General features: G+C 45.4%; 1 protein-coding gene across 3 annotated transcripts in view; it reads left to right on the forward strand.

The window, feature by feature from the left end:
* The window catches only part of ZDHHC22 (zinc finger DHHC-type palmitoyltransferase 22), a 90,109-nt gene extending 76,314 nt beyond the window's left edge, over positions 1–13,795 (forward strand). For all 3 annotated transcript variants that reach the window (XM_069638014.1, XM_069638015.1, XM_069638016.1), the window contains exon 3: positions 6,558–13,795. In XM_069638014.1, the coding sequence (XP_069494115.1) occupies positions 6,558–6,808 (251 nt within the window). In that variant the 3' untranslated portion in view covers positions 6,809–13,795. The remainder of the gene's footprint in view (positions 1–6,557) is intronic.
* Positions 13,796–15,321: the final 1,526 nt, after the last annotated feature.

Consider the following 15,321-nt stretch of genomic DNA (forward strand, 5'->3'; position numbering starts at 1 on the left):
TACTAATGTTATTTAAAGCCAGAAGTCTAAAAGGTAATCGCTTAATTGCAGCTGGAAATGAGCTCCTGGCGTGATCAAAATGTCTTAACCAAGTGTGACATCATCCCCTTCATTTATAAGCAATATGTGTGTTCTCGCATTTCTTCATCCACTGAATTACAGTTAGAAACAAAGGCAAGAGGTGTGTCTCTTGTGTAGGCATTAGAAAGATAGTTGCCAGCCTCTGGCATAATATGCCCATGTTCTTCCAATATTGGCTAGCTGTTGCCCTCTTATGGCCAAGTAGAACCATCATGGCAGTGACTGGCAAATGCCTTTCCCCTGCAGACAGAAAAGCGGAAATAAGAGGCCAATTCAAGACACAGAACAAATAGAAGGTAAGACAGACTTCAGCTGCCATTACTGTGTTGGGGAGAATATGTTGAGTGTTCAAGCAAGGAGGTATGTATTAAGCAAGCAAGCAGTGAGACAAGGGAGAGGCAAAGAAAGGCCAGAGGGGCTCTTTTAATAATGTAACAGGGCAGAGGACCCATGCTCTGCGTCCTAGTAACATAGGAGAGAATCAAATAGATCAGCCTTTGCAGCAAATGTTAAACGAGAAAGGAACAGAGTCCAGCTCTGCATTCAGAATAACAAAGGCAAAGAAAGGCTAGGCTCTGAAGCCAGTATGAGATGGAATTAGAGGGACCAGACTCATCGTGAGAGGCTGGCCCGGCCATCGCAGGGGCGCTAGAGGGGCAGCCTACATAGAGGGCTGCCCCTCTGGCCACCCCCCCGGGTCCACATACACCCCGCCTACTAGGCATCCCCCGGGTCCGACGCATCCGGCTGCGGAACTGGGGAGTGCTTATAAGGGGGTGGGCTTGCGATTGCTCATCCTCCTTGTTTGCTGTACCCCCCTCCCCCACTGGAGGACAGTCAAAGCAGCAACAACACACACCTGGTCCCTCTACTACCATTTCAGGGCTTACTCAGAGGTACAAACAAGATTTCCTCTTTCTTTGAAAACCCCATCCTTCCGTTCCAATAGACACACACGTCCCCTTGCTCCACACAAAAAAAAGTAGCAACTTGCAGTTGGCAGAAAAGGCTTCAACTCCTTTATTTGGCAGGAGTCCACTTGCAGGTGATCTGCCTCTTAACGAGCTGGCGTCCTAGCTGTGGCCCACTGGAAGCAAATGTTATTTCCTCTCTCTTACCATGAGCTCATAGTCAGATGAAAAATCCAGAAATGCAACATATAAAGACATGTTCTTTGCTGCTGCATCCTTTAATTTTCTTCTGTTTTCTTTTCTTCTTTCCTCTTGGTTTATAAAGTGATATTTGTAATTTAATACGTACTGCTATTTTAATTCTAATTTTGTGAAAAGTCGAGTTCTTTGACTAAAACACAATAAATAAATAAATAAAGCAAAGTCCCCAAGATGTCCTCCGCCCCCCCCCCCCAGATTTGATGTGTCTCCTACGCCCCTGATATTGTGGTATGTGTTTCTGAATGCTCATAGCCTCTACATTTGCTGTATATTGCCCAACCTCTCTCTTATTTCTCATAGCTCCTACGCCCCTGATATTGTGGTATGTGTTCCCGAATGCTCATAGACTCTATGGTTACTATATAGTGTCCCAGCTCGGAATGCTAATAACCTTTATTTTTGTTGCATAGTCTAGTGGCTTGCTGGCAATGCCTACAGAACCTATGGTTGCAGGATAATGTTGTGTCTTTCTCTGAATGCTCATGGTGCCTATGTTTGCTGAAGAGTGTGGAGTCTCTCAATACTTACAGCCCCTATACTTGTGCTCTCTCACACTGAATGCTCAAAGCTGCCATGTTTACTGTGCACTGTGCTGTCTCCCTCTGAATGTTCTTTGCCACTGGGTTTGAAGCATGGTGTGTTGCCTTTCTCTGAATGCTGATAACCTCTAGGTTTCCTATATAAGTCACGCACTCTCACTAAAAGCGCATGTGTCCTCTGTTTTCTGTCTAGTGTGGCATCACACTCTGAATGCTGTTAGCCCCTATGTGTGTTGTATACTGTTGTGCCTGGCTTTGAATGCTTGTAATCCCTGTTTGCTCTATGGATTGATGCATTTGAATACCCATAACCCCTATGTTTGCTATACAGTGCAGTGCTTCCTCTGCTCATAGCTCCAATGTTTGCAGAATAGTGGGGCATCTCTCTCAGAATGCTCATAGCGTGTCTAATTCCTGCAGAGTGTGGCACGTCTCTCTGACTGCTCACAGGCACTATGCTTGTCTTATAATGTTGCACCCCTCTCCGAATGTCATAGGCAAATCATTTGCTGTACAGTAGCCCCTATATTTGCCATACAGGGTGGACTCTTTCTCTGTATGCCTATAGCCCCTATCCTTGCAGTATAGTGTGGTGCCTCTCTCTGAATGCTCACTACCCCTATGCTTGCCATATGGTATCACGCATCTCTCTGAATGCTTATAGTCCCTCTGGTTGCTGTATTGAGGGTTGCCAATTTCTGAATAGTCATAGCCCCTATGTTTGATGTATACTGTAATGGCCCTCTCTGAATGCTCATAGCCCCTACGCTTGCCATATGGTGTCACGCATCTCTCTGAATGCTGATAGTACCTCTGATTACTGTATTGTGGGTTGTCACTTTCTGAGAGGTCATAGCCCCTATGTTTGCTGTATACTGTGATGCCCCTCTCTGAATGCTCATAGCCCCTACGCTTGCCATATGGTGTCCCGCATCTCTCTGAATGCTGAATGTCCCTCTGGTTGCTGTGTTATGGGTTGTCACTTTCTGAATAGTCACATTGTTTATTGTGATTTTCTCTGAATTCTGCAAGCCGCTGTGTTTGTTATATAGTGTGGTGTGGCATCTCTCTCTCGCTCTAGCCGCTATGTTTGCTGTTTTTTTTTATTGTGCTTTTCTATGAATTCTGCAAGGTGCAATGTTTGCTGTGTAGTGTGGCATCTCTCTCGCTCTCTCTCTCTGAATATTCACAGCCCCTATGTGTGCTGTGTAGTATGGCATATCTGTCTCTCTTCTGTCTCGCGTTCTCTCTCTGAATGTTCACAGCCCCTATGTTTGCTGTGTAGTGTGGCATCTCTCTCTCGCTCTCTCACTCTGAATGTTCACAGCCCCTATGTTTGCTGTGTAGTGTGGCATCTCTCTCTCTCTCTCGCTTTCTCTCTGAATGTTCACAGACCCTATTTTTGCTGTGTAGTGTGGCATCTCTCTCTCTCTCTCTCCCTCTCTCTCGCTCTCTCTCTCTCTCTCTCTCTCTCTCTCTCTCTCTCTCTCTCCATCTCTCTCTGGATATTCACAGCCCCTATGTGTGCTGTGTAATATGGCATAACTGTCTCTCTTCTCTCTCACTTTCTCCTCTCTCTGAATGCTCATAGCCCCTATGTTTGCTGTGAAGTGTGGGATATCTGTCTCTCTTCTCTCTCTCTCTCGCTCTCTCTCTGAATGTTCACCCGCCCCTATATTTGCTGTGTAGTGTGACATCTCTCTCTCTCTCTCTCTCTCTCTCTCTCCTATTAGTCACAGCCCCTAGGTTTGCTGTGTAGTAAGACATATCTGTCTCACTTTTCTCTACCTTTCTCCTCTCTGAATGTTCACAGACCCTATTTTTGCCGTGGTGTGTGGCATCTCTCTCTCTCTCTCCCTCTCTCCCTCTCTCTCTCTCTCTCTCTCTCTCTCTCTCTCTCTCTCTCCATCTCTCTCTGGATATTCACAGCCCCTATGTGTGCTGTGTAATTTGGCATAACTGTCTCTCTTCTTTCTCACTTTCTCCTCTCTCTGAATGCTCATAGCCCCGATGTTTGCTGTGAAGTGTGGGATATCTGTCTCTCTTCTCTCTCTCACTCTCTCTCTGAATGTTCACCCGCCCCTATATTTGCTGTGTAGTGTGGCATCTCTCTCTCTCTCTCTCTCTCCTAATAGTCACAGCCCCTATGTTTGCTGTGCAGTAAGACATATCCGTCTCACTTTTCTCTACCTTTCTCCTCTCTGAATATTCACAGCCCCTATGTTTGCTGTGTAGTAAGGGATATCCGTCTCTCTCCTCTCTCACTTTCTCCTCTCTCTGAATGCTCAGAGACCCTATGTTTGCTGTGTAGTAAGGCATATTCGTCTCTCTCCTCTCTCACTTTCTCCTCTCTCTGAATGCTCATAGCCCCTATGTTTGCTGTGTAGTAAGACATATCTGTCTCTCTGCTCTCTCACTTTCTGGTCTCTCTGAATGCTCATAGCCCCTATGTTTGCTGTGTAGTAAGGCATATCTGTCTCTCTTCTCTCTCACTTTCTCCTCTCTCTGAATATTCACAGCCCCTAGGTTTACTGTGTAGTAAGTGATATCTGTCTCTCTCCTCTCTCAATTTCTCCTTTCTCTGAATATTCACATGCCCTATGTTTGCTGTGTAGTAAGGGATATCTGCCTCTCCTCTCTCACTTTCTCCTCTCTCTGAATGCTCACAGCCTCTATGTTTGCTTTGAAGTAAGGGATATCTGTCTCACTTCTCTCTCACGTTCTCCTCTCTCTGAATATTCACAACCCCTATGTTTGCTGTGTAGTAAGGCATATCTGCCTCACTTTCCTCTCATGTTCTTCCATCTCTGAATATTCACAGCCCCTATGTTTGCTTTGTAGTAAGGCATATCCGTCTCTCTCCTCTCTCACGCTCTCCTCTCTCTGAATACTCACAGCCCCTATGTTTGTTGTGTAGTAAGGCATATCTGTCTCACTTTTCTCTCATGTTCTTCTCTCTCTGAATATTCACAGCCCCTATGTTTGCTTTGTAGTAAGGCATATCTGTCTCTCTTCTCTCTCACGTTCCCCTCTCTCTGAATGTTCACAGCCCCTGTGTTTGCTGTGTAGTAAGGGATATCTGCCTCTCTCCTCTCCCACGTTCTCCTCTCTCTGAATATTCAGAGCCCCTATGTTTGCTGTGTAGTAAGGTATATCCGCCTCTCTCCTCTCTCACTTTCTCCTCTCTCTGAATGCTCATAGCCCCTATGTTTGCTGTGTAGTAAGACATATCTGTCTCTCTGCTCTCTCACTTTCTGGTCTCTCTGAATGCTCATAGCCCCTATGTTTGCTGTGTAGTAAGGCATATCTGTCTCTCTTCTCTCTCACTTTCTCCTCTCTCTGAATATTCACAGCCCCTAGGTTTACTGTGTAGTAAGTGATATCTGTCTCTCTCCTCTCTCAATTTCTCCTTTCTCTGAATATTCACATGCCCTATGTTTGCTGTGTAGTAAGGGATATCTGCCTCTCCTCTCTCACTTTCTCCTCTCTCTGAATGCTCACAGCCTCTATGTTTGCTTTGAAGTAAGGGATACCTGTCTCACTTCTCTCTCACGTTCTCCTCTCTCTGAATATTCACAACCCCTATGTTTGCTGTGTAGTAAGGCATATCTGTCTCACTTTTCTCTCATGTTCTTCCATCTCTGAATATTCACAGCCCCTATGTTTGCTTTGTAGTAAGGCATATCCGTCTCTCTCCTCTCTCACGTTCTCCTCTCTCTGAATACTCACAGCCCCTATGTTTGTTGTGTAGTAAGGCATATCTGTCTCACTTTTCTCTCATGTTCTTCTCTCTCTGAATATTCACAGCCCCTATGTTTGCTTTGTAGTAAGGCATATCTGTCTCTCTTCTCTCTCACGTTCTCCTCTCTCTGAATGTTCACAGCCCCTATGTTTGCTGTGTAGTAAGGGATATCTGCCTCTCTCCTCTCCCACGTTCTCCTCTCTCTGAATATTCAGAGCCCCTATGTTTGCTGTGTAGTAAGGTATATCCGCCTCTCTCCTCTCTCACTTTCTCCTCTCTCTGAATGCTCATAGCCCCTATGTTTGCTGTGTAGTAAGGCATATCTGTCTCACTTCTCTCTCACTTTCTCCTCTCTCTGAATATTCACAGCCCCTAGGTTTACTGCGTAGTAAGTGATGTCCGTCTCTCTCCTCTCTCACGTTCTCCTCTCTCTGAATATTCACAGCCCCTATGTTTGCTGTGTAGTAAGGCATATCTGTCTCACTTCTCTCTCACGTTCTCCTCTCTCTGAATATTCACAGCCCCTATGTTTGCTGTGTAGTAAGGCATATCTGTCTCACTTTTCTCTCATGTTCTTCTCTCTCTCTGAATGCTCATAGCTCCTATGTTTGCTGTGTAGTAAGGCATATCTGTCTCTCTCCTCTCTCACTTTCTCCTCTCTCTGAATGTTCACAGCCCCTATGTTTGCTGTGTAGTAAGGTATATCCGTCTCTCTTCTCTTTCACTTTCTCCTCTCTCTGAATGCTCATAGCTCCTATGTTTGCGGTGTAGTAAGGGATATCTGTCTCTCTGCTCTCTCACTTTCTCCTCTCTCTGAATGCTCATAGCTCCTATGTTTGCTGTGTAGTAAGGGATATCTGTCTCTCGTCTCTCTCACGTTCTCCTCTCCCGCTCTGTCTCTCATTGCTCATACGCCCCACATGTGCTGCACGCTACTGCACCCCTCCCTGAAGGCCCTTTGTTCCCCCCCACCCACCTTTGCTGTGCGCCCCCCTCTGACTCTCCCCTCTCCTTTGCCTGCAGGGGCCCTCCTTTGCTCGGAGATGTTCCTGGTCCTCATGCTCTACCTCTGGTTCGGGGTGGGCCTGGCCTGCACCGGCTTCTGCTGCCATCAGATGCTGCTGATCCTCCGAGGGCAGACCCAGTACCAGGCGCGGAAGAGGCGCCCCTGGAGGGCCAACCTGCTGCAGGTCTTTGGAAAGAAGTGGATCCTGGGCCTTCTCCTGCCTGTGCTGAATGTGCAGAGTGACCCCTACCGGCCGAAAGGGGACTGAGCCCCCTTCTAACTCGCCTCATCATATCCTGACTGGAGGACACCACTGAACTGGGGGACAATGTATCCCCCACTCAGTAAGGAGGCTGAAAAAACACAGCTGCGTGACCTCCCTGACCAATGAGACGAGAGTGGGTATAAAAACAACCTATCACACAAGGCCACCTGGCAGAGGGCTCCAAGGAGGACAGAACTAGAAAAGACACTTTCTAAAAATATCAACGTGCTCAGGCAGAAGGCCATTGCTCATTCCCGGCGCCATTAGGGAGCCAGAGATCTGCATAATGGCTGCCACCTCCTCAGAATACACAAGGAGGGCTGATGAGGAGGCCGCGCTGGCAGCCTGGGAGCCTGGAGAGGGGGGACCAAGGGGCGCTCGCTATTAGTAGACAGCCTGATTGCACAAGGAGACAGCCTGCACAGTCTGGGAAGGGGGCACGCGGCGACGCGCAAGACGAGGCTATGGTCTGAATGCACAACGAGACGTCATAGTGAACCAGGACACATCCACAGATAGTCAAGGGTATAAATGCGCGAGGGTGTGCATTCTGAGGGCACAAAGAGGCATCCTTGGGTACTCTTTAATCTCCAGATAAGATGAAATCGCCAGGAGTCGCTCTTAGTGTATAGCCTGGAGTGAACACGCAGGTGCTATTTGCTCATCTGGGTCTGAGCACTTGAAGACACTACTCGGCACACTATGGACTGAATACACTAGTAGCCACTGTCCTGCAGGCTTAATAAACAAGTGGGTGCTCTTGACGGGCCTCTGAACTGCGGGCGCGACAGGGCATTCTGAGACAGTCTTTAGTCTGACATTAGAAGGCCCTCTGAGACAGTCTATACATGCAATACGTGAGCTGGTGCACTTACATAGTCTATATATATAGGGAGGAATCCTTGGGCAAGGTATAGTATACAGATAAGAGGGGGTACCTGTGGGTAGTCAGTAAGGTGAACTGTTTGATAACCTATAGTCTATTAACACAAGGAGGCAATCGTGGCTGCTCTGCATGGACGGTGGCACACTTGAGCAGACTATAGTCCATAGTCTATAGTGTAAGATGGAGCAGCTGTGTAGTCTATAGCCTAAAATACAACAAGTCACCCAGGGACAGCCTATAGCTTAAAAACTCAAAGATGCACCCTTGAGTAGTCTATAGTGTAAAAACACTACAAGGTGGCACCCTTGGGTAGTCTATAGTCTAAAACCACTACAAGGTGGCACATTTGAGCAGTCTATAGTCCATAGTCTATAGTGTAAAATGGAACAGCTGTGTAGTCTATAGCCTAAAATACAACAAGTCACCCAGGGACAGCCTATAGCTTAAAAACTCGAAGATGCACCCTTGAGTAGTCTATAGTCTAAAAACACTACAAGATGGCATCCTTGGGTAGTCTATAGTCTAAAACCACCACAAGGCAGTCTATAGTCCATAGTCTAAATGTAACACGTGAGATGGCGGTTTATAGTGACATTTTCGAATGTCACATTTTCGAAATGCCATTCTTTTCGACACCAAAATGCCAAAAATAATTGTTGAATGTTTTTTTAACATTTTATTTTTTAAATGGGGGCTTATTGGGGGGGTTCCCCCCAACCCTCCATTTTTTTTATTGACACTTTCTTTTACTAACGAAGCAATTTTGTTTCGACAAAATGGCATTTCGAAAATATGTTTTCGAAAATTTAACTGGATACCGAGATGGCAGCTGTGTAGTCTATAGCCCAAAATATAAGGAGTCACCCTTGGGTAGTCTATAGCTTAAAAACCCAAAGATGCACCCCTGGGTAGTCTATAGTCTAAAAACAGTACGAGGGGGCACCCTTGGGTGGTCTATAGCTAAAAGCCTGCAGAGAAATTCTTGGGTAGTCTACATTCCAAAAAATGAAGAGGAATCCTTGGATACACTAAAGTCTACAAATATGAGAAGTCCCACATGGGTAGTCTACAAAGATGCACTCAATGATAGTATATAGTCTAACAACACGGGGATGCCCACTGCGCATGCCTGAAGTCCAAATACACAAATGCATGCGCATGGATAGTCGATATTCCAAAACACAAAAAGTTATCCTTGAGTACTCTATTCTTTAAAACATATGAGAAGGCACTCTTTAGTAGTCTGTTGTCCAAATACTCATGGAAGCACCTTTATCAATAGTCTAAAAACATGAGGTGGAACACTAGGGAAGCCTGTAGTCTGAAAACATGAAGAGGCACCGATAGCTAGTCTATACTCTATAAACATAAAGAGGCACCAATAGCTAGTCTATGCTCTGTAAACATGAAAAGGCACAAATAGCTAGTCTATGCTCTGTAAACATGAAGAGGCACTGATAGCTTGTCTATACTCTGTAAACATGAAGAGGCACTGATAGCTAGTCTATACTCTGTAAACATGAAAAGGCAATGATAGCTAGTCTATACTCTGTAAACATGAAGAGGCATACTCTGTAAACATGACGAGACACCTATCGGTAGTCTGTACCCTGTAAACATGAAAAGGTAGTATTTGGTGATCTGCAATCTAAAAAAGACATTGTGGCACCTTTGGTCTCCTATATACTCTACGGCAAAATACAAGGTGGCACCCTTTGGTAGCCTATGGTCTAAAACATTAAGAGGTATCCCTGGGTAGTCTATAGCTTCAAAAATCAAAGAGGCATCCTGTGGTGGGCTATAGTCCAAAAACACAAGGAGGCATTCTTGTGTAGTCCGTAAACATCCGAGGGTACCCTTGCATGGTCTAAAGTCTAAAAACATGAGCATACACTCTTGGGTGAGCCCAGACTTTGCCTTCACAAGGAGGCATGCTTAGTTAGCCTCTAATCAAAAGGAGGTCCTCTGTATAAGTCAATAGTCTACATACAAGAAGAAGAGGTATTGATTCGTTTAAAAGTCTAAATATCCAAGGTATAGCTCCACCATAGCCTAGAGAATAAAAACCAGTGGGGACACTCTTAATTAGCTCAGCCTCGGCACACACAAGGAGGCACGCTTCTTATCTTCACCTTTGCTCTCTAGAGGAGACACCATGATTATATTAGACTGTGCACACAAGAAGGCGGTCTTGATTAGTCATGACTTTGCACAGACAAGGAAGGGCTCTTGATTACCTTAAGCTTTTCTTGAGAGGAGGTGCTCTTGATTACCTTAAGCTTTTCTTGAGAGGAGGTGCTCTTGATTACCTTAAGCTTTTCTTGAGGAGGTGCTCTTGATTACCTTAAGCTTTTCTTGAGAGGAGGTGCTCTTGATTACCTTAAGCTTTTCTTGAGAGGAGGTGCTCTTGATTACCTTAAGCTTTTCTTGAGAGGAGGTGCTCTTGATTACCTTAAGCTTTTCTTGGGGAGGTGCTCTTGATTACCTTAAGCTTTTCTTGAGGAGGTGCTCTTGATTACCTTAAGCTTTTCTTGAGGAGGTGCTCTTGATTACCTTAAGCTTTTCTTGAGAGGAGGTGCTCTTGATTACCTTAAGCTTTTCTTGAGAGGAGGTGCTCTTGATTACCTTAAGCTTTTCTTGAGAGGAGGTGCTCTTGATTACCTTAAGCTTTTCTTGAGGAGGTGCTCTTGATTACCTTAAGCTTTTCTTGAGAGGAGGTGCTCTTGATTACCTTAAGCTTTTCTTGAGAGGAGGTGCTCTTGATTACCTTAAGCTTTTCTTGAGAGGAGGTGCTCTTGATTACCTTAAGCTTTTCTTGAGAGGAGGTGCTCTTGATTGGCTTAGACTTTACAAACACAGCGAGACACTGTTCATTCCTGAACACTTTCTGCACATAAGGAGGCCTTCTTGATTAGTCCAAACTTTGCAAACATGGATGCAATGCTAAATATGCTATACTTTGTACACACAGGCAGTCACTATTAATTATTCAATCTTTGCACACGCAAAGGGGTTCTCTTGATTACTGTATGCTTTGCACAAATGTGAGTCTTTATTGACTAGCTTAGACTTTGCACATTTCACAATGTTTGTCAGGAGTTTAGATTTTGCACACGCGGAGCAGCATATGCTTAGACTTTGCACACACAATGAGGCACAATTCAACAGCTTAGACTTTGCATACGTAAAGCAATGCTTTTTTCTTAGAGTTGGCGCACACAGGGAGGCATTGTTCCTTAGTCTAGATTTGCATGCATGGGGACGGCACTCAGCATTTAGCTTAGCGTTCCCACATGAGAAGGCTATCTCGGTAGCTTAGTCTTTGCACACAAGCGGATCCGCTATTCCTTAGTTTAGACTTTGATCTTACACAGTGGAGTCCTGCATTAGTTCAGACTTCGCACATACAAGTGTGACTGCACAAAGGAACACCCCGCCCCCTTAGCCTAAAGAAGCTATAGAATGAAACGAAGAGGAGGCACTCCTGATTTGTGTTGTTTCAACTATGAGGAGTCACTCCTCATTCTTCTGTTTAAGTAGGCATGTTGGCATTCTAGATGTTCACTGACTGCAGAAACGAGCATGTGCTTTTGGTTAGTTCAGAGTCTAGTTTATATGGGGGTGCTGGTACTTACCACAGAACACTATTCTGTCCTAGGATTTCTGTTATGAGGCATACATTAGGGAAGCACTAATAGTGCAAGCAATCGGCCATGGCCCGCTTTTCATTTTCCTAAGAGGCGTGCTGTTAGTTCAGCTAATCTAACATAGAGAACTGTTAACTAGAACATGAATCAGTCATGATGACCATACACACGGGCATAGAAAATCAGGAGGAAAATCACAGTGATTTGACAGAACCCCAAGTGGACTCAACCAACACACACAAAAGGAGGTGGGGTTCCTCTAAAATGTTGAAGACGATTTTAGAAATGATTTCAACCGGGGGCGTTGATAGTGATTATTTCAAATGTATTCAAAATATAAAAAATGAGTGTCAATATCATACAATACAGAAAATAAACAATGAAAAACTCACAGAATACGTAGAGATTGGAAACATGAAGCACCGGTATAAAATAGATGACTCAGTCAATATATGCAATTGGCGCCAGCCCCAAATTGGGGTATATAGTTACCCTTAAACACTTAGACTCACCACCACTAAAGAGGACAAAGAACTGGCCCAGTCCCAATATGCTACCAACATCAAGAACGATAATGGGTAAGAGAAAAAGAAAGTACACAATGAGCAAACAAAACACAATTAAAAATGGATTAGAACGAATCCTACGGACACGCAAGGGTCATACATCTGGGGCTGAATTAGCATGTCAGTCTCTTATGAATGAAAAAACATTAGCATTCCATGTAATACATTTAAGAGGGGTAGAAAAGTGAGCATTTACGTAGTCCCTATCCCCTGACCTCAATCACAAGAGAAGGATTTCAAATGATAAATTAGTGTTGCCAAAATGTATGTCGCCAACTCGAGTTTCGGCAAGAATGGCCCGAGTATTGTAGTAGGACCAAGCCTTCTTCAGGACAGAAAGAGCTTCATGTGGTGAAGTTGTTGCACTGAAAACAAACATGTACATTAATACATATGTTGCATGCGTACTAGTAGACAATATATATTGGATTATCTATCAACATTTCCTCCAACAACACCCCAACTCCTTCATACAAACGAGTTTGAGGACACCACCATGGCAGTTGTAGATTCATTATAGTTTAACCCACATTTACTAAATTAATTGTGGTTAGAAAAGGGGTACCACTGTGGCAACATGCTCATGCTCCCCAAGGGAAACGGGAACTCCCACACAAGGCGAATCAAAGACCAAAACCAGAATTAAAAACTGTATTTAAAACTTGTAAGGTTGAAAGAGCATCACCTGACTCCTAAGCGGGGAGAGGGATTTTCCAACACACTATGCGAGCAAAAGAATGAGGTCAAAATTCAGACGAGCAACAAACAAGAAGTCACTCAAGAATGCTGAAGCTGAAAACAAGGAAACAGATCACTGACTGATCAGCTAACACCTAGACCTACGTTGTGCAAACTCACCAATTAATGCACTGTGAAGCACCCCCTCAGTGGTCATTAAATACCAGGGCGGGCCATCTACAATAGCTAAGCCCGCCGCACTTGAACAATATATATGCCCCCCCATCCAAACCACCATCCCATCAGGCACCTCCTGGTTCATTCCAAACAATCCCACAAGCTGCCTGACACAGCACCCTCCTGTCCTATGACTGGCACCCTTTGTCCCTCTTCTCCTGATCTTTAACTCTACCACTCCCCGAATAGAATCTTGACTCACCCTTTGAGAGTCTCGCTCTGCACGTGAAATATCCCGCCCACCAATGAAGCTATCCCTAAAGTGTGCATTCTATCCCCACAGCCATAGCTCCATGAGACAATGGCTGCCTCTGTGCGCTCCCATTCATTCTGAGTACGGTTATGCTCGGGTAATAGCAACACCTATTATATGTAGAGGAATTAAGCCGCAGGCCAATGGCTGCCAGTGCTATATGCAATGTAAGGTATTATAATTGCCCCCCACTCAGTAGCCCCTTACCCTTAAATAGTCCACTCTTCCCTAGTATATACTTCTCCCTACTCAGTTGGCGGGCCAGTAGATTGCACTGAGATGTCATTTTGCATACCACCTAGATGATTAAATGGCCCATCCAGTCCCCCACTGAGATGGGCATGGTCCTGGACACCCACTTAAAAGCTGGAGATCCAGGATGGAGGTTCCCTGTGGAGATCCTTTGATAGTTGGTGGCTTCTAAAAATCAGTGTGGTGCCGTGCTATTGAACAACACTACCAGGCCACTGGCCATGGCCTTTGGCCATGGCCAGTTGGGCTGACTAGCCAGGGCCTTTGCCATGGCTAGTGAGAAGGGCCTTCACCTGTGCCCACTCTATTGTTTTAAACACTACTATGGCATCGGCCGTGGCCAGTCTGGCCCACAACCCAGGGCTTTGGCCTTTGCCCTGGCTAGTGAGAAGGGCCTTCACCTGTGCCCACTCTATTGTCTAAAACACTAACAGGCCACTAGCCATGGCCTTTCACCCCCTACCTCACTGTAGCTGTATATATATATATATATATATATATATATATATATATATATATATATATATAGATATATATATATTTTTTTCTTTTTTTTACTACCTTTTTCCCAATAACCGTGGGTATAATTATTATGTACTACAGATAGCCGTGGTTATTTATAGTTATCCGATATCTGTGGTTACTGGGAAAACCAATGAAAAGAAAATACTTCCCTGCCCTTTCAGGCACTCACCAAGTGCCACCCTCATTTGTGCACGCTCCACCCACTCCCCTCAAGGCCTCCTCACCTTCCCAGCCCTCTCCTATTGCACCCCCAACACTCGTTGTTTCCGTAATGCACCTTCATTACCGATGTCGGGTAGCTGCGGATATCCCGCCGAATAACTGCAGCTACCAGAATATTTTTAGTGATTTGTGTTCTGAACTTCGTCCCTAGCCCCCCTCCAACTCCCAAATTTCACACAGTGTCATATTGCCTCCCACCCCACCTCGAGCCTGGTGGTATTTCATTGTATTTTGACCTGCAAATAGCTTTTTTCTGCCTCTTCCTTTTCGGGCAGCCACGGGTATACCTGCAGTTATCTCTCGCAACGAACACAAAAAATAAGTGGCTTTTTAGTCCTGAAAAGCCTCCATGCTGCAATGCACCATGGGAGATATACATATTGTGATAAATCTGACAAAGTCATCACTGGACCCCAGGTGAGGGTCTTCCCCCATGTGGCCAGGGAAGGGCAGAGGTTATCTGACTCCAACCCTGGGGGAGGGGGGCTATCTGTCGGAGGAACACATGGGGGGAGACCAACCTAAGTGGGGTGAATATGGCTCACTAGAAGAAGACCTGTCATACCCCCCTCCCCTGCGAGGAGTAATCGTCACCAGTCATTGCCTTCCCAGCTATGTATGGTATATTGTAATATTGAACTTCCTGTTAAAAACCATAGAAAAAAATATACTTGTTCTTATGGGCCTACTGGGAGGAGGAAGAGACCCTGAGTAATGAAGAACATGCCTGCCGAGAACCACACAGTACGGGCAAGTTGCTTCGAACAGTTGAGCAATGCCGAGAACTTTAAAACACCTGACAAGCAGGGAAGATGGCGACGCACCATACCCAATGCTGGTTGGGCAACCAGAGGATTGCCGAGCAGCCTGGAGAGGAGAGCAGGCGAGATTGTGACAGTGTTGGAAAAGGAGGCTCTGAGATTAGAGGTCTGCTGCACGGCAGTAAGGAGCAAGAGGCACTCTACTGGAAGAGCCACTGGAGTGCGAGTACCAGGAAGCCTACGTGATGCTGGCCAGAAGACGAAGCTTACAGCTGGGAAATGCGCAGACTGCAGAGAATGCTGAAGCAGCCAAGAGAGACCGGTGAGCCCACACATGGAGATTTGGGCACCGGGGCGCTTCGAGGCATACACCGTACGCCAATTGAAAGTAGTTGGAAAGCCTGGGAGAACTTGAGCAGGTTAGCTGGGGGAAACCTGCAAGCACGTGAAGCTGTGAATGAAAGGTAGGCAAAGGGCATATACTCGTAT

This window comes from Ambystoma mexicanum, chromosome 14, assembly GCF_040938575.1.
Source record: "Ambystoma mexicanum isolate Mex_15411 chromosome 14, UKY_AmexF1_1, whole genome shotgun sequence".
Classification (NCBI taxonomy): domain Eukaryota; kingdom Metazoa; phylum Chordata; class Amphibia; order Caudata; family Ambystomatidae; genus Ambystoma; species Ambystoma mexicanum.